The sequence below is a fragment of the Corvus brachyrhynchos genome, unplaced genomic scaffold (assembly GCF_000691975.1).
Source record: "Corvus brachyrhynchos isolate BGI_N302 unplaced genomic scaffold, ASM69197v1 scaffold152, whole genome shotgun sequence".
Classification (NCBI taxonomy): domain Eukaryota; kingdom Metazoa; phylum Chordata; class Aves; order Passeriformes; family Corvidae; genus Corvus; species Corvus brachyrhynchos.
This window is the reverse complement of record NW_008237447.1, coordinates 1,558,654-1,580,302: the sequence shown is the minus strand read 5'-3', so window position 1 is coordinate 1,580,302 and position 21,649 is coordinate 1,558,654. Positions and strand designations below refer to the sequence as shown.

Sequence of the window (21,649 nt, the reverse complement as noted above, 5' to 3'; positions counted from 1 at the left end):
CGTGGGCGGCGTGGTGGCCACCCTGGCTGGCAGGAGCAGGTCCAGGGCGTCTCTTGTTCGTGGCTTGCCCTCGCTCGGAGGTCCTTCACCTTTACCTTGCTGTGTATTTGGAAGCAAGGCTTACGGCGTTGTTAGGAAAAAAGGACTGGAAGTGTTTGAGTCAGTCTTGGCAGCCATCGATAATGTCCTTTGGAAATGGTTTGTGGGACTACTAGAAGGAGGTGTTAGAAACCTTTTAATAACGGTTAATTTTCCTTCAAGTCCCTGACAGAGGAAGAAAAGACACTGTATGCAGGGAAGGCTCGTAAATGGAATAGCAAGAAACGCTCTCAGAAGACTACAGTAAAGGAGGTAAATGCTGAGAATGGAACGCCCTCTAAGGAGGAGGAGTAAATGGTCTTGGGCTACGTGTGGCCGGTTCCACAGGATGCTGTGAAAGTTCCACCTGCTCTCCACAGCCTCCAGCCTCTGGAGGTTATGGCTGCAGTAGTAGTTCGTACCCTTATGAAGATTATGCGGATAATTGTTCTGGTTTGAATTGAAGGTAAAAATATACCTCTTCAAACCAGCAGAGCTTGTTCCTGTGCGCTCTTTTACCAAGTAAAATGTACTTCTCTAACACCCTAGTTTTAACAGTATTTTGCAGTGCCTGACTTAGTTGGGTTTTTTTCATTTTAATTTATACTGTAAATTGGTGTTATTTTGTGTCATAGGTTCATGTTGCTTTTGCTTTGTGAGTGTCAATGGTTTAGGTAGTTGCTGTCTGATGGCTTGAAAGCACATCTTAGAGGCAGCTCGTTTGTTCTCGGGGAGCTGTGTGGTGAACCAGGTCAATGAAATGTTGCAGCCTATGCACAAATAGAATAATTACCCCCTGCCATTATTTTTGGGTTGGTTGGATATTGGACAGAGTAGTACTACTGTTGTGGAGGACAATACAGGAGTAGGCGGTTGAGTTAAGCTGAGTGTGTATGGTTGTGGCTGGAAATGGTGCTAAACAGATCATTTCTACTATTTGCTGCCTTGGAAAGGTGTGTGTGTCCCTTTTGTTTCTGTCTCTTTTCCTCTTCCAGCACTTCCCTGAAGCAGAGTTAGTTAAGAGTTTAAATTGTGAGGTGTCAGAAAGCTTATTTTATTTCAGTCTTTCTTGGTAGTGTAAAAACTTGTGTGTCCAAGGAAAGAGCTTGACTGAGCACATGGATAATACTGCATTTACTCCTTCATGCTCTATTACTAGATAATGACTATGAACTGTGAATTAATGGTGAGCATAAATTCCAGGACTTCGAAACACTTACATAGTGATAGAGGGAGTGGCAGAATGATTGTAGTTTGGAGTAACTAGTAAATATGGATTAGTTGAATTAGCCAATTTATAGTGGAAGGGAGGTGTTAAGCAATGTTTTCTGATTTGGGGGGTCTGCCTGTTTGGGAAAAAGCTGTTTAAAAAGTGATCACCCTTGTGTCATTTAGCAGGCTGAGGGGATGTAATTAATGAAACTCCATTTTTATCTATCGTAGAGAACTAAGTGAAATGGCAGGTAAGCCATAAATGGAGGCTTCTGTATTTCCTTCCACAAGCTGTAGCATTTTAGAAGACTGTAGTAGGGGACAGGAAAAATTGCTTTGCCAAAATAAAGATCGCTGTCCTTTCTGCTTGTCAGTGGAAATAGGGAAATGTGTATAGATGAGGTTATGTGATCTCAGTTTATTAATCCCAGCCGTGTACACAGACAACCACAGTCACTTTGTGTGGTGAAAGGTCATGTTCCCCTTTTGGAGGTGGCCAGACTTTATTTAGATGGGAATAATTCCTCATTTTGTTTTAGACGGTTCAAACTGATAACCAGTTAACTTTGGCTAAGATGGTTATCTGCAATCAGTGTACCTGGGTGTGGATGTTATTCCCAGTTTGGGTTTGAATGATCAAATTCTGCAAGCCTGCCAGGTTTCTTTTCCCGTCCTATTAAAAGCTTATTGTTCATTAATGGATTTTCAGAGCAATCCAATGACTTCCTTGGGGTTTTATCAGATTTTCATGAACTTGTTTCCTAGTCAAAGACAATTAACACATGTGCCAGGTGCTTTTTTCAAAAAACTTATGGAAAAATGTTTTAAATTCCAGTTTGAAGAGTTCCTTGCCTGTGACAAGTGGCTGAACCTAAAAAAATATTTTTTTTATATTACATTTTGTAAATTTAGCTGTAGTTTTTTAAAGTGGTAACGGGTTGACAAAGGTACTGAAGAGAAATCCTGCCTTCCTGGCCTACAGGTATACAGGCACTTTTTATATATAAACTGTCCTACCTAACCACAGGTGTTAGTGGATGTTGCGTTTTTCTCTGATATAAGGAGCTGAAGGACTTTATTTGGGGTGAGAAGACTCTTTTGTTGTTGGGTTTTTTTTTTTTTAACTTTCTCATCTTTTCCAGACATGTAATCTGCCTGATCCAGTTCCTGCCCCTCTGACCACAAAGATGCCCAGTGTTACTCCTTTGCCACATGCCTGTGCTCTGTCTTGGAAGAATGACCAGGGTATGGTGATCTTAAAGCAGTTGATCCTGGTAGATGAGAGCTTGCCCTTTGAGGATGTTCTCAGTGGTACCTCTACAAAGAATCTTTACATTTTGCTAAAAGCTGTCTGTGTCAGCTGTTCGTTTGACACTACTGGGCTACTGCTGTAAAAGGTAGAGGGAAGTCAGCACAAATACCCTTCCTCCCCAAACTCCAAGAATTCTATACTCTGTTTTTTAGCTCAATGGGAATATAGCCACTAATGGTTTCGTAACAGTTATTTCAAGATTTTTAAGGAAAAGGTAATTTGTCAAGCCCTCCATTTATGATTTGACAAGGCCTAATCCAAGTTCAGCATAAAAGAATGCTTGTACCAATTTCAAAGGGTGAAGAATTGCTAGGTATCAAAGTTCAAAATTTGTATGGTAGAGGTGCTAGGTAAAACAAGGGCCTGGCCTCACTGGGAGAATAAAAGAGGGAATACGCACTTGGTCAGTGCCTTTGTAACACCTTGACTTGCTTCCTTTATTGAAAGAATTCTCAAAAACTAAATCTTTCTTACCTGTACCCTACCTTCAAATGGATATTCTAATTAGAGTTGAGTAGTGAACACATTTGTAATCTTCTACCCAATTAATATTATGTTATTCTGAAGAATGATAAAAGGCAGTGCTTACAAGGTAAGTCAAGAAGCCAGTTCATAGAAGCTGTATCTGCTGTGTGGTTAAGTCTCAGCTCCAGCGTTTTACCTCAGTCTCTTGAACTGTTTTCATGTTGTCATGGTTATGGGGGAACAAGAAACAGTAGCTGCATAAAAAGTGAAATACTTACTAGTGCCCTCTGTGCCAGGGGTCATGCTCCCCTGTCATTGTGATGCAGATTTGATTGGGTTGATAATGCTGGCTTGAGTTGACACAATTGATCTTTCAGCTGAATGAGAGGCATAATGATAAAGGATAATTGAGATACATTTCATGATACTGCTCTTAATATTTCTCAGTTAAAGTTCTGTATGGTTCCCTGTAGCTATATCCATTTTTTCATAAGGTAGGAGAGGTGTCTTTCCTTTGACCCCACAGCTTGTGCAGTTTAAGACCCACATAAGCGAACATGGCCATTCAAGCTTAGGGCAACTGGTGTTAAATGTCCTAAAGTCTGGCATACAAAATTATTTATGTGTAAAGACAGTTACACATCTCTATTATTTAGTAGAGCAAGCAGGATTTTTTTTGGTGAGGGGCAGAAGTTTAGAGTAAGGATAAAATAGCTACGTTAAATTTCAGTGAGGACATTGTGACAGTCATGAAGAGAAGGATTAAGGTGTATTGTAAAACATTTTTCATAGTTGGATACTTTTAAAATTAGTAAATGATAAATCTGTTTCTTAATGTTTGTATTGGGTATTTTTGCTGCTTTCTTTGGGAGCTCATTTGGTGGAGGAGAAGCAATCCTTTTAATTAACTTCTCATCTTCTTGCCCCACAAGATTGCTACCAATTCATTTGAGTGTTGTAAGCTGCCAAACCGAGCTTGTGAGGCTGTTTGCAGCTACTGATTTGGTTTTCCCCTAACCTTATTTTCTGAAAGGGCAAAGAGACCTATCCTTAAAAAGAATAATAGTTCCTGTTGGATTCCAGGCCTCTTAACATCTTTTGGGTTTGGAGGTTGGCTTTTTTTTTGTAGTTGCTTTTATTTGTTGGGTTTTTTTGCCTGATCTCTACACACAGCATCATCCCTGGAAGGTGTTACCAGCACTACCAGTGTGCCTGACTTCTCCATAAGTTTGTTATCGTGTCCTCTTGGATACAGAAGAAGAGCTGTGTGTTTTGCTTGATCGTTACCCTTTTTCACCCAGTCGTAGGAGAAAGTTCACCAAAGCTTTCCCTGGATGAGGCGGAGACCTGCATGGCATCTGTAACCTCTGGTAGATTGTCTGAAGGTGGTTTTGTTCTTTTTCTTTCAGATGTGATTGCAGACATCTTCTACTTCCTGGACATTTACAGCTATGGGAAGCTGCCACCCCAGTGCGAGCAGCGCTTCCTTCCCTGTGAGATTGGGTGTGTCAAGTACTCCCTACAGGATGGAATCATGGCTGATTTCCACCACTTCATAGATCCAGGTGTGTTCCAGGAAGTGTACCTGGGGTGAGAGGGAGGATTTCTGGTGTCGCTGCTGCCCAGATTAGACTTCTGGTATTAAGACAAGTTTATTTCTTTGACTTTAAGTGGTCAGACTTCTTAAAATATCAGAGCAGTGCTGATTGTTTTTGAGCAGAATTAGTGTCAGAACTGCATGTAACTTCAAAGAGGGTAGGCTAAATTCAGGAAGACGTGCACGTGTTTGTGCTTTATATTTCATGTCAGTGACTGTTGCTCTTGGTTGGACCTAAACACACTATACAATGCACTTTGTTTTTTAAAATGCACGTAACTGAAAATAACTTCCCCAGAAATAGTTGTGGCACTTTTACAAGGCCACAAGGGAAGATGAAGCTGTTCCTTTCTGTATATGAAGCTGTGGTGTGGAGTTGAGAGTTAAGGATCTCTTGTTGTTGGTGTTGGATGATGATTGTACTTTTTCCTCTTTTTTGCAGAAGTACCACCACGTGGTTTTCGGTACCACTGCCAGACTGCTGGTGAGTATTAATGGAGAAAAGAATGGTATGCAAAGGTGTGCAGTTTTAGACTCAGCTTATCTGACCTGTAGCCAAACGTTTTTTAAGTCTTGATAATCCTTGTGTGTATCTTCAGCATGTAGTGATAATTAGTAACAGGGTAACTCAAAGATACTGCTTGATATTTAAAAGTTATGTTTAGCAGCTTGGCATATATTAACAGAATTAAAATATCTACACCATTGTTGTGTCTGGCTTGGCCTGCCTGTTTCCTTTGTGACTCTCAGTAATGTTTATAGATTCCAATTTGTTTCTATTAGGACACTTCCTCTCCTTGTGTACAGAGGGACCAAATTTGGCCTGTGTTTTCCTACGGCTCATACTTGGATAATGGCCTTCTAAAAGGGTTAAGAGTGTGAGTGTTTGCTCCCAGCCCAGACCTGCTGACAGAAGCAAGGTTTCGATTGCTTAATCACAGGCCTTGTCTGTGGAGGAGTGTGTGTGTTTGTGTGTGTATATACATATGTACATAGAAAGATAAAAAGGAGGAGGGAACTGTATCTCTTACAGAAACTGGACTTCCCATAACTTTGTGCCTTCCCCCCTCAATTAGGTGATGAAACTCATAAGATCCCCATATCTGGATTTCACCTTCCTCGTTCTTGTTATGCCGTTGTCCTACGGGAACTTCTTGAGTTTGCCCAGCCTGCCAGAGGTGCTCAGCCTCGCTTCTTCTGCAGGGTATGGTCAAGATCAAAGCTTGAAGTCCTGTTGGGTGACTAAGGAGATACTTCACCCTAAAACCTAATCAGTGTGCATATAATTGGGAAAAGACACCCTTTCCAAAGTGTCCCAGTTCCATGCAAGAAGAAATGGCCTCTAGAAGCCAACCTTTTTGTAAAGCAGAGACCTAATTTTTCTGCCTTCTTATTTTCAGCCTGCACTTCTGGTTCTAATCTACTGATGAACAGGGTCTATTGTTCTCTGACATTGTTATGACTTTAGTTAAGGGCTCCTAAGATTTGACTTAAATTGGTTGTGCTCAATAATAGTCATAAATCCTGCTTTTTTTGAAGGGATATTTTTACGTTTTCATGACTCTTCTACCCTTGAGAATAACACGTGCCTTAAATTTTTGCTCAAGTTCCATTTTCCAGGGAACAGAACAAAATCTTAGGATTCAGAGGCGTTTAAGTTTCATAACAGGTATATTATGTTTCAATTCAATTCAAAGCTAATATTAATCCTCAAAAAGGTAGGGAGGGACAAGATCTTAGGCTCCGTCCATAAATATAGAGCTCTGAACAAATATGCATGAAATTTGGTTCCTCTTCAAGATAGTTGTCAGGGAGATTACATTCAGTCCCAGAAACAATTTTGGTTTGGAGGTGACTTTCTCAGACCTACTCAGAAGTCATGCAAGTGTCAGAATTATATACTGTACTCCTTTGACGTGATGGAAATTTTCTTTCCTCCAGTCTAATGACAGATTCCGAATTAATTGGTGTCTTGGTCGAATGGCCAGCATAACAGGTAGGAAATGGATAATTTTTGTCCTTCCTTTTCCTCTCGTCCCCCAGAAATAAGGGCTGTGTAATCATGGACAGCTGTATTTGTCTGACAAACGTGTCTCAAAGTTTTCATAAAAGCTGGTGCTGATAGCTAGAACTGCTTTGCATGCTTCCTCCTCTTCCTTTCTCCTGCCGCTTTCTAGGAAGCCAGGTTTTATTAAAACCACTGGTGGAATAACTTTGAGCTTTGATGCTCTGATAAGAGGCTGGGCAGGGAACAGGGACTGACTGAGAAATGAGCCAAGCAGGACATTGACTGACTCCTGTTCTCCTGGCCTGGATTTTCACTGAACTGTAGGCATTGAGAGCCATTGGGAGCTTTTTGCTGTAGAAGACCTGATTACAGAACTGTACCAGAAGAAATACCAAAAGGAGCCATCTAAGATCTGGGTATATAGAAAACTGGATGTCTGCCTGTGGGATTTCTCCAGTAATACCAGGTGTGTTGGGTGGTTCTTTGTGTAAATGTGCCTGCTTTCAGATTCTTCTGTGTTTGTACAAAAAGTGGTGTTTGCTTGCAGTGTTGCAGGAGTATATTGGGTGATTATGCAGTTAATTTAGAAATAGACTCTAGTGTTTCCTCTGCTACTGGTTTAAGAGCCAATAATTTGATATTAAATTTCAGTAGAAAAAACATATAAATTATTCTTGGAAGTCTGCTTGGAATATGGGTTTTAAGATCCATTGGGTTCATCAGTGTCACTTTGTCTTTTTATAGTCAGGCAGTTTTCTGTTTCCATGAGTATCTTCACACTAGAGGGGAACCTTAAGGAGAATGGAAAAATCTGCTTTAAAACACACATTTGGAGAGGAAAGAGGATGTTTATGCGATGAGAAACTATTTCACATTAATGGGAAACTTGAAATGGTTCAAATGGTTTAAATTCCATTTGTCTCTTAGGGTTCTCTTTTCTCCCTGCCTCCCACCTCAGTATGAAGCAGGTTGCCTGATAAGCAAACCTTTAAACTCCTCATAAACTACTTAGGGCAAAGCTATTGAACTCTGTGAAGTTTTAAAGGTACTGCATGGTCACTGCAACAAAAAGATACCATCTTTAATATTTGTTCCTGTTCATCCGACCAGACCAACTACTCTTGTTGATTAACAATGTAGGTGCTTCTGAAATAAGCCTGAACTTAATTTCATGTAGGTGCAAGTGGCATGAGGAGAATGATATCATCTGCTGTGCTCTGGCATCCTGTAAGAAAATCAGGTGAGTATTGCTAAGGAGTTGCCTCCAGCATGATGGCTTTTATGTTGTTAGTATTGCAATGTTGAGAAAAGTGTTGATTGCATTAGAATTCACTGTTTTGCTTCAGAGGTATACTCACTAAACTCTAGGTTATCTCTGCTTTGGAAACTTCATACTGTCTGACGTGATGTAGGTAGATAAGGTTCTGTAATCTTTTTGTAGGGGAGAAAGGAAAAGTAAATAGTTGGGAAACGAGGAAATGCAGTTTATGATCTCAGTTGACAGCAGTAGTAGCACTTACAGAGACAATAATAAATAGTCTTTCACTCAAAAAACTCACCATGGACTGCCGTGCCCTGATAAAAAAAAAGTTGCTTTTCACACTTCCAAGTGCTGAATTTGATAATGTGGGGAAGCAGTTTGTTTTCATTTCATGTGTAGTTGTAGAACAGACTGGTGGTCTTGGAAGGATGCAGTGATGCTGATGTAAAGTCCTTCTGTCCTCTGGTATCTGCTCTGTGCATCTCAGGCCCTGGTTGGTTTTGTTTGCCAGTTGAAGAATTGAAAATGCTGTGCTGTTAAACATAAGCATTATAGCCCTCTTAGCCAAACTTTCCTTGTTTTCCTTTTTTTTTCTTGGTCAAGTTACTGCATCAGTAAATCTTTTGCTAGTGTGTATGGAGTCCCACTAACAGCAGCTCACCTGCCTCTGCAAGACTCTGATTGTGATCAAAGCACAAATACCAGGATTGTGAAACTGAATGCTGGACATATCCAGGTCAGATTCTTTCAGTTGACACCCTGATTTATTTCCAGTTGCCAATTTCAGGTGATCTCTTTTGTCTTTGGATGCTGTCCTTTGTGACGTATGTTGGGCAGACGGATGAACTCACAGGGTTTTGACCATAATTCATAGGTTTGATGGATTAGTGGTGTATATTTCATGTTAGCAGACACATGTACATTATTTTGAATGTTTCTTTTTTCATACAGAAAATGAAAGCTGAGAGTTCTGGGTGTGACAAGCCTTTGGGCTCTCCAAGACAGGATCAAGAGTTTGTCCCTTCTAATCGTGAGTTTGAAACATTCACATTTTTAAGAGGAAAGAGATCTTTAAACTTAACCCAGTTGTTGCTTTTTCAGATTTCTGGCCTTAGATGTTGCCTCTAAGTGGTGCACAGCTCTGCATGAGCTGTGCTTATTCTTGTGTATGGATTTCACTGAATTTCTGAAGACCCAAGCATGAAGAGCTGCCCTTTTCTTACTGGGCAGAATCTTAGGGTCAAAAAACATCTCTGCAAATTTAGTTTTTCTTACAAATGTTGCTCTCTCATTTGTGCTTTTCTGTTACATTAAGCCATTCTCATGCCCAGGTGTTTTGAGGCAGGACCATGTTTAAAATACTCTCCTTGCTCTTAAATCATTTTATGTACAGGCTGAGCTTGTCATTGTTGCAAGTGTTCTGTCACAACTCAGTTATAAAGTCTGCTCTTCTAAAGTCTCTTTGCAGACAGGATTTTTTCCCTAGAAGGCCTCTGAGCTCAGTTCTCTGGGCAGTTCATGGCTAATCTTCAGAGGAACAGAATCAGGTTTGCAAGATAAATAAGTGTAAGAATTCTGAGTTTGCAGCTTGATTTCTTGTGCACAGATTAATGCTAAATTAAACTCTGTTCCACCTGGAAATCATGATCTTATGGTCTTGGTGTTTGTAGAGGACACGATCTGCCTGACTTCTTGTATCAGAGCTGTTGAATAGGTTCAGCTCCACAGCATATAAAGAACAATTCCATTAATCTATGCAAGCTTTAAAGGCTGATTTGATGTGCGAACTGTATTTGATTTAATAGGTGATTCTCCATGTGGTGTGAAGACCTTCCCTTGTGGAACAAGTGTTGTACAAGGAAGAGGAGTTACTCGATTGCTGAGAAGTGCGTCTGGTCTATCCAAGTCTTTCAGTAACTGAAAATTTCTTTCACATCCAGGACAGCTGTAAATCCTAATTTTCTTTGTTTCCCTAAGATAACCAGTAGTTTCTCCAGACTTCAGTTTTTCATCTTTTGTGCAAACCTTGACAGTTCAAGTTCTTGTTAGAATAATAACACTATTGACTGGAGTTAAAGAAGATAAAAAATCTTGTTCATTATCTATGTGAAGATGTATTTTGAAGGAACCTGACAGTCACATCTTTAAAAATACTTGCTGTACTAGTTGCATTTCTTAGTGAATGGAGTGCAGTTTCAAGATTGATTAATCAATATAATTGAATTAGAAGAATTCTTTAGTGACCAGTGTGACTTTAGACAACTTAGACTTTTTGTTTTATTTCCTTTTTAATAGCCTTCCCATCTCCTGCATGTGGAAGATAGAATTTCAGTGTGTAACAGTCTTGCTTCAGAAGCTGGTGCAGGGGGGGAAGCACTGAAGGTGTGAAGGGCTGCCCTAGGGGAATTAATTAAAGGTCAATAGTCCCAAAGATTTGCTGTAATATATTAGTTTTAGCCATGAAGAATTTGAGTGGTCTTTCAAGGCAAAAAAGCAGACCTTACAGAAAATGTCTGGAAAGAAATACTGTGGCAAATTTATCCATCTGTTAATGTACTTAGAGGCACAGGCTGTGTTATATACATTGGGGACAAGTACAGCATAGATTGGTTTTTTTAATTTGCATCTGTTTTCTTTTTGAGAAATGCATGTCCCTCAAACTTAGAGACTGAAGAGAAGTGTAGGTGTTACAGGGTTGGTTGGTGGGTTTGTGTTTTTTTTTTTTTTTTGGAAGGAATATCAAATTCAAACTGATACATTTCACAAGAGTTTAGTCGGGCTGGGTAGATACCAGTCATATTATTTGGGGGCACATAAAAAAGTGGGAGATGTCTGATATTTTCTAGGGAAGTTAGATATTCCTTTTTGTGGAGGTAGTGCTTGGACTAGTCCCCAAAAAGTTGTCGGTCTGAGCCTTGTGCTTAGTCCATGTGTCTCCTGAGCAAGTGATTCTCAGAACTAAGAGCTTATTTTGTTAAGCTGTTCCTAAATTTTGTACCAGCAGATGTCCAGTTTTGAAATACTATTTCCATAGCAACTAACTGTGTGAAGATTTCATTCCATGTAGGTACTGAAACTCAGGATGAGGTGGTTCATTCCCTTGAATAAGGAAAAACTCAACAAAACAAATGCAAGCAAAACGCAAAATGCAGCCAAAATAAGAGGTTTATTTGAGCGTGCTGATCGGTGTGTCAGAAAAGGCCATCGCTGGTTTAGTTGGAAGCCTGTTACAGTTGCTGTAAGGCCAGTTGAGCCCTTTCTTCTAGTATTTTGGGATCACTGAGGCATTTCTATTCTTACCTAACTGTTCACCTCTATCACTGAATTTCTTCAATTGATTCTGTATTTCCTTCCTTTGGGGCTGCTGTTCTACCTGCTAATTTTAATTTCCACAGAATAAGGGACAATAAACCTCTAAGTCTGAAATTTACCAATGAAGCACCCGGGAATGTTGTAACAGACCGTCTTTTCCGCATTTGTATAGAGTTGTGCAAGTTCCTTAACTGACAGCCATTGCTGCATTGATATTTCATGACATACAGAACTGTTGTCTTTGAATTATTTTTCAAAGTGCAGTGTTGCAATAAAAGTTTGTTTCAGTTATTATGTAGGAGAGAATTCATTAAAAATTATTATTAAAATACTTAGTGTTAAATACACAAACCTAAGAACATTTGTTACTAAACCTTATTGCATATCAAGACTGAGACAAAGAATCTGAGCAGAAGTGGGAAAATGCCGTTAGGATTCGGTGGCATATCTGTACCTTATCACCTGTAAATTAAAATAGCACATAAACTGTAGATGATCTAATTATATGCTGCAGGCAGTGGGCTGTTAACTGGGGCAGTAACTGTCTTACTGTAACAGCCAGCAACTCTAGTTGGGTTTTTTTGTAGTGAAAATAATAAGATCTATGTGGTTAGAATGAGTACACCAACTTAAAGTAACCCATTTCATACTGGTATTCTGCACTTAATTGAGGGGGAACCCTAACAGCTGTTGAAGGATGGTAGAAAATTCTTGCATTTTGGAGGTCTGTGTCCCTGGCTGTTTGGCAGTTTGATTTCTGGAAAAATAAATTCTGAAAAACAAGCACAATAAAGTAATGCTTCTCTCCCTTAAGGAAAGGAAAGTAAAGATGAGGGATTGCAAGCCTAGCCCACTTCCTAAGTGCAGGGACTAGTACTGGCAAGGCACGAAGTGTGTCAAAATCAGGACAAAATTCTCCCCACTTGCATGACAAAATTCTCAAGGGGACACAAAACCAAGGCAGGGCAGAATGGCTCTTGAGCAGAGTTTGATTGGTGCAGCCTGGGAGCTTTAAACATGTACCTCCGACAGGGTAAAAGTAATGGTGACAACGCTCTGCGTGTGGGCGTTTGGTACCACATGTGTCGAACTGGCTAAAGAGTTGTTTTTGTAAAGGAGACTTTTGATAGGTTCTATCAGACCTGGCTTCCTGCCCTGCTGTTGGTGTAGCTGGTTCACTCCCATGAAAGCAAAGGGTTAAAGTCATCCTGGTTTAACACACACATTGCATAGGTGTTTGTGCCCTTGTTATAACAATAGTAGACAAATGGTTGAATTGTGTATTGCTACTCTAGAGGTTTTGGCCAGAACGGTTGTCTGAGGGTCACGAAAACAATGACTGTAGTGACAGCTTTGCTGATCTAGTCTTCATCAGGATAGTGACCTGTAACCATTCCTTTTACACTCTATTTGAAGTATGTAACTGATACTGAAAAATAAAACATGTTAGCATAGATAATAGCAGTTGCTGTTACTTCTAATTTAATTGTTATTACTCACTGCTGGCTTGTCCACCTTCTCCTTTCAATAAACTGCAGGAATGAGGGATGTGGCAGAAGTTCCTGTTGAACACTGTCTCTGCTCCAGCATTCTCTTACATGCACACATCTATACTGTAGATACAACAGAACCTGGTTTTGACATCTTTAAGTTGAATTTTGTTTTGGAAGGCTGGTCTTATCAGTAAAGATTGAGGTGAAGGTGGCTTTAGCTGTGCCCTCTATGACCAGCTGCCCATTCCCACTCAGATGCACCCACAAAAATCTTTCTTTGTGCCCTCCATGTGCTTCACCAGATGCAGCTTTGAGTAGGCTTTAGCTTTCCTATTCTTACCTAACCTTTTCCTATTCTTTCCCATACCTGCACACACACAGCACCTCTGTGTTTCTCCCCAGTCAGTTCTCCCTGCTGCTGTCTCCTGCATGTTTCCTTTTCATGGGTGAGTTTTGTCAGGAGCTCCTTTGGTTAACCTCTGCTTGTTCTGCTGTTTATCTTGGAGGAGGTAATACTTGAAAAATCAACAGTCTTGCCTGGCCCTCTTTCCATCACCATGTGCCACAGGAGTCTTCCAGGCAGATCTCTGAAGAAGGCCAGACTGCTCTCCTGAGGTCCAGGGCTGTGGTGCTGCTTTTTTGCTGTTTTCCTCCCTCTTTGGACGCCAGACTTCACTATCTCATGGTGACTGAAGCTAAATTTGCCCCCTAGCCTTCACATCTCTGACCAGTTATTTCTTACCCATAAGGATGAGATCCAGCAGGGAGCACCTCTGCTCCTTGGCTCCTCGGTCACTTCCGTCAAGTGTCAGGCTCCTCACAGGTGTGAAGAAGGCCTTGAGAGCTTCATCCTGGCAGGACTGCCTGTAGCAGACATGCCCTGCAATGTCACCCACACTGGCCTGCCCTCTGTGTCCAACCCAAGAGCTCCCAACTGGCTCATGGTGTGTTCCCAGGTGGAGCTCTGCATTCCAGCTGCTCTCTCACATGGAGAGCAGCTTTCCCTCCTTACCTCCCAGGTGTGAGAAAAGAAGCTGGACAGTGAGTGATGTGTGGGAAGGGAAGCCACGTTATCTCTTGACTCCTGATGCCTGTGCTAGTTCTGGGATCTGCATTATAACTGTGATGTTATCAGAGGGTGTTTGCTGTGTCTAAGGTAAGATAAATCTTTGTTGCATCCTTGGCAATGTGTTACTCATCCAAATCCTAAAAGATAGAAACAAGGCGGTGATTTGGTGGGGATTTTTTGTGTGGAGGGTCTGTCAGGTGTCAGGCATTGGACTGTGCTGTTGGGGTGCCTGTCAGGCTGGAGGAAGCAGTGCTGTGATCCTGGATCAAACAGAAACAGCTGATGCTCATTCCCTGGGGTGTGTCCTGTGCCAGCTGCCTTGAGTGAGGTCCATGCTGAGTCATTCCCAACTACGAAACTTGCTGCCATTTCAGTGATTCTGGGTCTTGAGCAGTCACAGTCAAGTAGTGGTGTGCTGAAGGTCAGATTCTTCTGAATAAGTGCTTGTTTTGGGTGAATGAAAAACTCTATTCTAGGAAACCCTGTCTCACATTTCTTGTAAAATAGTTGTATTTTTCTTTTCCTGATACCTGTAAAAAAACCTGCATATTTATCACAGAGGAATTGTGCTTTTGGACTTGTTAGTTGAATTAAAAAGTGCTAACCCTTTCTGCTAGCAAGGATCTTGAACTTTGCCCAAAAGTGAAGTGACTCAAGTATGTGTGTGAAACTGGGTTTATTTTCTGGTTGATAGAAGTAGCTGCAGCTGACTGCAGAGGCTTTAACAACATATTCCATTTGGCAGAGTAAATGTACTGTAGTGGAGCAGGAGAAAAACAAGTTTGTTATCTAGTTTCTGCCCTCCTGATGACTTCTGCAGGATTATCATCCCTCACTGTCACCCTAGAACGGCCAGCCAATAAATTTTATTGCAATGATTTAGTAAAATGAAGAAATTGGCAAACACTTCTATTAATCTAACCCTGTATTATCTCTGTTCCCTCACTTTTCCATGGTTCTGTCTTAGAGACTCCCATAAACTTTTCTAAATGCCATTTTCAAATAATTCCCTTCAATCCCTAGTGAACAGGTGAAATGCAACAGAAGTTACAAATTCCCTTACGTTGAGCTGTAATAAATTTAGTAGTAGCTCCAGCACATCCGGAATTAATCTTGGAGGTTTGATCGTTGTACTGTGAACTTCATCAGCCAGAACACTGCCTCGGTGTCTTTCCTGGAACAGATGATGCAAATAAACAGAAAAAGAGTGCAGTTGCTCTAGCAACAAGGATGGTGAGATAATTAACTCTTGTCTTTCTGACAAGCTGTGAATTGTGCACTGTACTGAGTCTTGAAGTGGGCTGTGGGAGCACCAGCTTTTGTGTGTAATATTGGAAATCCTTCCCAATATCCTGAGAAGAGTGGAGAAGACGGTGAGAGCAGATCTGGGGGGTTGTGTGGGAGATGGGAAAGGGTGGAATCCTTGAGGGCAACTGTGTAGGGTAGAGTTCATTAAGGTTGGCTGTTCATTAAGGACGGTGTCTCCCAAACAACAAGAGCAGTCCAGGAATGCAGGGAGATTGATTGGGAAGACTCTCTTGCCTTTACAGGGATCTTGTGGCTGTATTCTAGTCCTAGTGCAGTGTAAGGGAGGTTGAAGCAGGTTTGGGCTCCAAAGAATCCATAAACACTGGCCGGGACTGTAGGGATGTTGTTTGGAAAACTAAAGCTCATCTGGAGTTGATGCTTACAAGAGATCAGGGTCAAAATGAAGAGCTTTTATGACTTTGTTAGCAGTAAAAGAGTGAACAAAAGAACAGGGTCCCGGTGCTGAATGGGGTGAGTGACTTAGTAATGTGACTGGGGGTAGTGCAGGGAAGGCTGGGGTGCTCAGTACCTTCTCTGTTTCAGTCGTTTCCAAGAGGGGCTCTTAAATCTGTACTCAGGAAGGGTTCAGGGAGGAGAACAGCAGCAGGAGTTCCAGACCCATGCCAAGTCCCTAGAGCCAGATGGGCTGCATCCCAGGATGCTGAGGAAGCTGACTGACACCTTTTCAAGGCCGTTCTCTCACCTTTGGAAGGTCACAGAGAGCACAGGAAATCCACAGCGATGGGAGGCAAATACTGCACCCATCTGTCAAAAGGGTGATCTAGGAAATTCTGGGCTTCTCAGTTCCACTGCACTCCTTGGAAAAGTCATGGAGCAAGCCCTCTTGAAATGTGTTTTTGGGTACATGAAGGAGAAGTGGGGGACTGGAAAGAGTCAGCATGGATTTGCCAATGCTAAATCACGCCTGACCAGCCTGTTTGCTTTCTGTGATAAGTTTGCGAATAGAGAAAGTTGAACCATAACTAAACAGAAGTTTACTGTTTGCTATGTAAAGGGGATAAAGTAGGAATTTACTTTTCTGCCTGGTCATACATTTTGTCCCTCCTTCCTCCCTTTTGAGGGAAGTGGTTATTGAAGTTGGGTATACATAAACTCCTTGGAATTAGTTAAGTATCACTAGCTTAATTTATCTTCCCTCCAAATACATTATTGCTGGTTTTAGTTTTGCATAAGGTTGTGCCTATACCACAGGAGTTATTCCTGCTTCAAAAGACACACAAGACAGGCAAGTAATGAATTCAGTCGCAGGAAAACCCTGGAATAAGGTATGAGTTGGAATGTGTGTATTTGTGTATTTCTGGCTGATGGGGTTGAACAAATTCGTTGAGGAAAAACACATAAAGCATTCTGATAAATGCACTACTTCCAAGGTATTTTTAAAAAGGTAACAAGTGATAAGCAGCACTGAATTATCCCAGCCATATCTCCATGTATCACTTAGTTTATTTCTCAGTGTAGAACTAAGCTTAGCATTGCAAAACTTCAAGTAGTTCTGTTTTAAAGGTCGTTGAGTTGAACTCTCTTGCTTTTCCTCTGCTAGTTCTTATGGAATCTGCTCACAGAGAATTGGAGGTTTGGGGGTCATTATATAAACTCTTCTCTATTTTGTGGCTGGTTTCTTCAGACAACTTAGTGTAGGTCTGCTAATCTGCATTTTCCTTCATGCCTAAAATGACCACTGTGCAAGTGTTACCTGAAGACTTCAGCTGACAAACAGCAATTAAGCCTCACGTATCCTAAAAGTGAAGAGTGTGGGACATGTAGCACAGTATTACAATGGTTTAGTGGCCACAGACAGTTTCTGGCTATATTCTGGTGTTATTCTGGTGATAATTTTCAAGTCCTTTTGCTGGACTTTCCAGTTAAGATCTTTGAGAATCCACAGAGTTATCCATCCCTCAGCAGAAGCCCTCTTCAGCCACAGGGTTTTAGTGGAGGAAATGGGTTGTGCTGACTAATGTCTGTAACATTTATAAAAGAAATAGCTTTTGTTTCACAGTAGAAATGTGTTACAGTGGTAATTAGATAATTCACACTATACTTGCTTGTTACAATGAGAATAGAATGCATACCAGCTCTGCTTCTGAGCTATGCACTTCATTTTTATCTGCCTTCAGCTTCTCTGTGCAATGTTCTTTTTTAGCCATCCATTTTTGCAGTGTTTTGTCACACATCATGAGAAAAGGTCCTCAGGATGTCTTGCCTTTCAGGCTGTCCATTGCCAGAGAGATTTAGATTTGTGTGTTCTTTGTAAAGAACTCCTGTTGTTGGTCTTTGCAGTTGTTATTGCACTACAAATGAGTAATTGTATTTTAAGTATTATGTAAAACAAAGGCAGCCAGAAAGCAAGCCAGAATTACAGTTCTGGTAGGGTGATTTTCATAGTTTGAAATCTAGAAAATGCTGGTCATGTGTAGGAGGATTGCTGGTTCTCCTTTGAAGTTAAATTTTAGATTTTTATTACAGTAACTATTTGGGGCTAAAGGGTATGTGGGAGGCATTGCTGTAAGTTTCTGAAACTCCCAAAGTTGAAGATGCAATAAGGAGTTTTGAAAGGATAAATATTTTACTGCAAAGAAGGCAACCAACCCTAAACCAGCTGTTACTTAGCTTTAATGCCCATCCTTGGGGATGGACAGTCCATTCTCTTCCAAAGATACCAGTGGCAGGAGTTCTCTCCACATTTGCACACATCTTGCACATAGAGTGCTTCTGATTAAATTGCTACAGTTTTGAATAAAAATGGATTTTTCCTTCTTCCTTCCCCTTCCCCCTGCCTTTTTCTTTTAAAGAGGTACTTGTCATGTACATGCTCTCACACTGTCATTTTTTCAGAAGCAGCAGGAGCAAGGGACTCTTTCTGACATGCCCATGCAACAATCAGGAGGAAAGAATAATGTAATGAAAATTAAGAACTCTGGGAGCTAGAACTCAGAATTCAGGAGTCTGACAATAAATAGGTACTAGACTGTTTCTAGTTCTAATCAGCTCCCCATCTAAGTTCTTACCTTTTCTGTGACTTCAGTATGCACTGTTGCCCCAAACAGGAGACTCACTGGTCATCTATTAATATTTTCCATATGTTTATTTCTGTGTGCATGTATAATATATACAAAGAACCCATTTAATAAAATGCCTTTAAAAATCGTCTTGCTTCAACTTCCATGAAAAAAGTTTCTGTGTTGGACCGCGGTGAAAGCTGTGACATTTGCATGACACAGTGAACAAAATCACCCTTCCTTGATCAGTCGCAGTTGGTGACCTTGAAACCTTTTGTGGATCTGGGGATACATCAGCAACTCTATTCCTCTGTTCTCCAAATAGACCTGACTGGTTTCTTTTTTCAGAAAGTGGGAAGTCTGGAAGACTGGTTATTTTTGGATGACTGGGTGCAGCAGTGCTCCACGTGCATTTTTCTGCTATGAGAGTGTGCGGTAGTGCTCACTGTACACCAAGCACTTCTTTCCAGGGAAGCAAGAATGCTTTCTCACAGAACTTGAAGGCAGAGCCTTTGGCTTTCATTTTATAATTCAACTTCTTGCAGTAAGAAAGGGGTTGATTTCTTTTCTACAGTGATGTCTGTGCCTCAGCAGATCCTGGAGATGGCAGTGGCTTCTTTATTCACACGTTCTCCACGTCCTCCTCTGTGCTCTCATGCCTCTCATGCCTCGTTGGCGTCTGCCTGGAGGGTTCACTTCTGTCTTCTTGCACCCTGAAACATTGTTCAGGAGTGGAGATATTAATCAAAACCAGCCAGAAACCTCACTGAAGAGATTTTGTGTTAGAATAGTTTTGCACTGCTCTAAGCTGATCTGGAGCTGTACCAAACTGAAGTCCACAAATTCAGTCTTGCTGGTGATGCAAGATGTATATGAGCTGCTTGGTTTTTTCATAGCATGTGTGATCCAAGGTTTGAATACTTTGGTTCTACCCAGAGACACAAAGGTGTCTGGGGCTCCTGGGCATGTCCCATGAGGAGAGATGGGAGTTACTGGGGTAGGCACTGAAAGGAGAAAGCAGTGCATGCTTTCCCAAATTTCTGTTTTCTCCCCTGCTTTCCACTCCATCTGTTGATGCTGGAGGGAAAAGGAGAGCCCTTCACCTGTTCCACTCACTCCTATAGGGAGAGGTACTCACGTCATCTCGTAGTCAGTGTCTTTGCTTGACCGGCAGCAGCAGCAGTAGGCAATGATCCCAATCACCACAATGGCAGCAACAACTCCCCCAATGATGCCAGCATACAGAGCTATGTTCATGGATGCTGCATGGAAGGGAGGAATTAGCAGGGAAGATGATGTCAAATAGGCTCAGCACAATCACTGGACTTCAAATCCCCACACCAGATCCAGACTGAGTAGAAGCCACATTTATTTGACTACAGCACCTGGAAATAATTCTGTACTAGGTAGTACAGGAGCAGTTAATTAGCTACTTAACAGGGAGGAGCCCCAGCATCTGAACAACTGCTCTTCTTTATAAAGTTTAGTTTCAGGCATTGCAAACTCAGTGCTGTCTGACTCTGTAGAGCTTTTCTGTCATTTTTGAACTAACCCAATGAGTTGGTGAGTGTTCTACTAGCATGTAAACCAGTGGAGAGGGTCTCTCTTAAAGGTGTGCAGAAAGCAGATACCAACATTCCCCTCCATTAAAGCTTTGACTCTGAGCTAAGATACTCTGTCTGGTACTCCTCTTCCCCCAGGCAGCCCCATCTCTTACGTGGCACAACGCTGACTGTCACGTTGCAAAATTCTGTTCCCACAATGTTTGTTGAAGTGCAGATGTAAAAGCCAGAGGTGTCTGCTGAGATGTTCGTCAAAGTTATTTGCTGCCCTGTTGTGAAACACAAATCAGGCCCAAAAAAAAGAATTAAAGCAGGGAAGGAAGCAGCAACAGCAGCCCTCCAGTTCCAGCCCAGGGTGGTTGGAGTGATGAGAGGTTATTAAAGCTGATGGATTGCTCTGTCTTGCTTGGGAGCTGCCATGCTCATCCCTAGGTTTTAGTGTGATTTGTGGGAGGATAAACAGAAGTGTGCTGTTTTGATTACAGGGAACATGTGGTATTTGAACATTCCTTTTAGAAAGAAAATTGTAGGTGGAGGGTAAAGAAGTGTCTGTGCTTGAGAAAGTTGGTTTTTTTTTTTTTGGCATTGGATTTTGAGAAATGTCAGATGCCCAAACCAGCCCCTGGCTCTGAGAACTGATGAATTTACTTGTTAAACAAGAGAAAGCTCTTCAATCCTGCAGCTCTTATGATTTCAGATATGAATTATTTAGCAGTGGGGGGGAAAGTTTTCTAGTCTCGGAGAGGCCACAGAGGCTGTGTAAATAAATGATGGAAAAGAACTGCAGAGACATGATTACAGTGATGCTGCTGCTTTCTGTCCAACCTCACACAGCTCCGAACCACAGGCTGAAGCTTAGCTCTGTCTGCTCAGGCAGTCAGTTTGTTTGGTACATCTCCAGCTGATGTTGGTTATGTGTAGTCCATGCTTTTTGCTTGTGAGAAAGGTCCAGATCCCTGCTCTGAAAGCAAAAGCCTGAAAACTTTCAGTGACTTTCCTATTTTCCCTGTGATCTCACTTTTTTATGTTTAGTATTTGCTGGCACCTAGTGCCAGATAATAGAAGAGCATGCAAACTGAGAAGTGACAGACCATGGGCTTGATTTTTTTTTTTAATTTTCATTTTCTTTTAGTCTCTGTATACTCCTTGTACTTGCTTGTCTCCCTCCTTTGTTTTTGGTGTGTGTGTGTGTGATGTTTGTAGCTCTCAAAGTCTCAGTCTAGAAGTGGAATTTGAATCCTCCTATCAAATCAAAAGTAATTGAGTGGGTCAAATAGGGAAAAATGTGGGTCAGGTACTGTCAGCACTGGAGTGTCTCCTGAGGGGGTTCTGCACACTTTGCAGCAGTGGGACTTGCTCAGCACAGAAGGAAATTGCCCGTAGTGATAGGAGGGCATCCAGCCAGCCTGGGGCACCAGGGGACAGTTGTCACATTGCTTTCATCAGAGCACCCATGGCCAAGTAGAAATGAGGTGGGAATGGGCCAGCAGAGACTCCTGTCCCCGGGAAGGACAGGGTGACAGCAGAAGCTGCTGCTGTGACCCGTCCCGATGTGCTCAGGGCTGTGTGTGATGCGCTGGCACCACTTAGTGGCCAATGAAATGAGTGAAGTTCCTGCCCGCGGTGATGCTTCGTCCTTTGCATATTTTATGCAAGAATCGACTCGTGAGTGTGGAATATCCTGTAGAGTCTCACCATCTTTAGTTTACTTCCCTTAAACCAGGAAGGGTAGGTACAGCCACTCAGTCTTCCTGAAGCTGGACAGGCCAGGAAAAAACAAAGTTGTTTAATGGAATAAATCTGAGTCCTCTGTCACTGCTACACTTAAAACAGTATTAAACCCTGATTTCTGTATAAACAGTTCTGTCAAGGTCCTGTTGTGGGAATTCAGGTCCTTTTTCCTTCCAGATTCTGACTTAAAATGAAAGCAAATAAAATATTAGGGCCTGTGT

General features: G+C 41.6%; 2 protein-coding genes across 2 annotated transcripts in view; one reads left to right on the top strand and one right to left on the bottom strand.

Annotated features, from left to right (window-relative positions):
* The first annotated feature begins 6 nt into the window (after positions 1-6).
* On the top strand, positions 7-12,803 carry MAEL (maelstrom spermatogenic transposon silencer). The gene is made up of 11 exons (XM_017731461.1): positions 7-351; positions 2,433-2,535; positions 4,477-4,632; positions 5,107-5,148; positions 5,741-5,868; positions 6,606-6,660; positions 6,997-7,138; positions 7,850-7,912; positions 8,537-8,669; positions 8,885-8,963; positions 9,739-12,803. Exons 2-11 carry the CDS (start codon positions 2,478-2,480, stop codon positions 9,852-9,854), a joined length of 972 nt encoding a protein of 323 aa, XP_017586950.1. The 5' UTR covers positions 7-351; positions 2,433-2,477; the 3' UTR covers positions 9,855-12,803.
* Positions 12,804-17,765: 4,962 nt separating this feature from the next.
* GPA33 (glycoprotein A33) overlaps positions 17,766-21,649 on the bottom strand; it is a 16,426-nt gene continuing 12,542 nt past the window's right edge. Inside the window, exons 5-7 of the mRNA XM_008631547.2 lie at positions 19,853-19,966; positions 19,274-19,397; positions 17,766-18,848 (exon numbers count right to left, since the gene is read on the bottom strand). Of these exons, the coding sequence (XP_008629769.1) occupies positions 18,758-18,848; positions 19,274-19,397; positions 19,853-19,966 (329 nt within the window). The 3' untranslated portion in view covers positions 17,766-18,757. The remainder of the gene's footprint in view (positions 18,849-19,273; positions 19,398-19,852; positions 19,967-21,649) is intronic.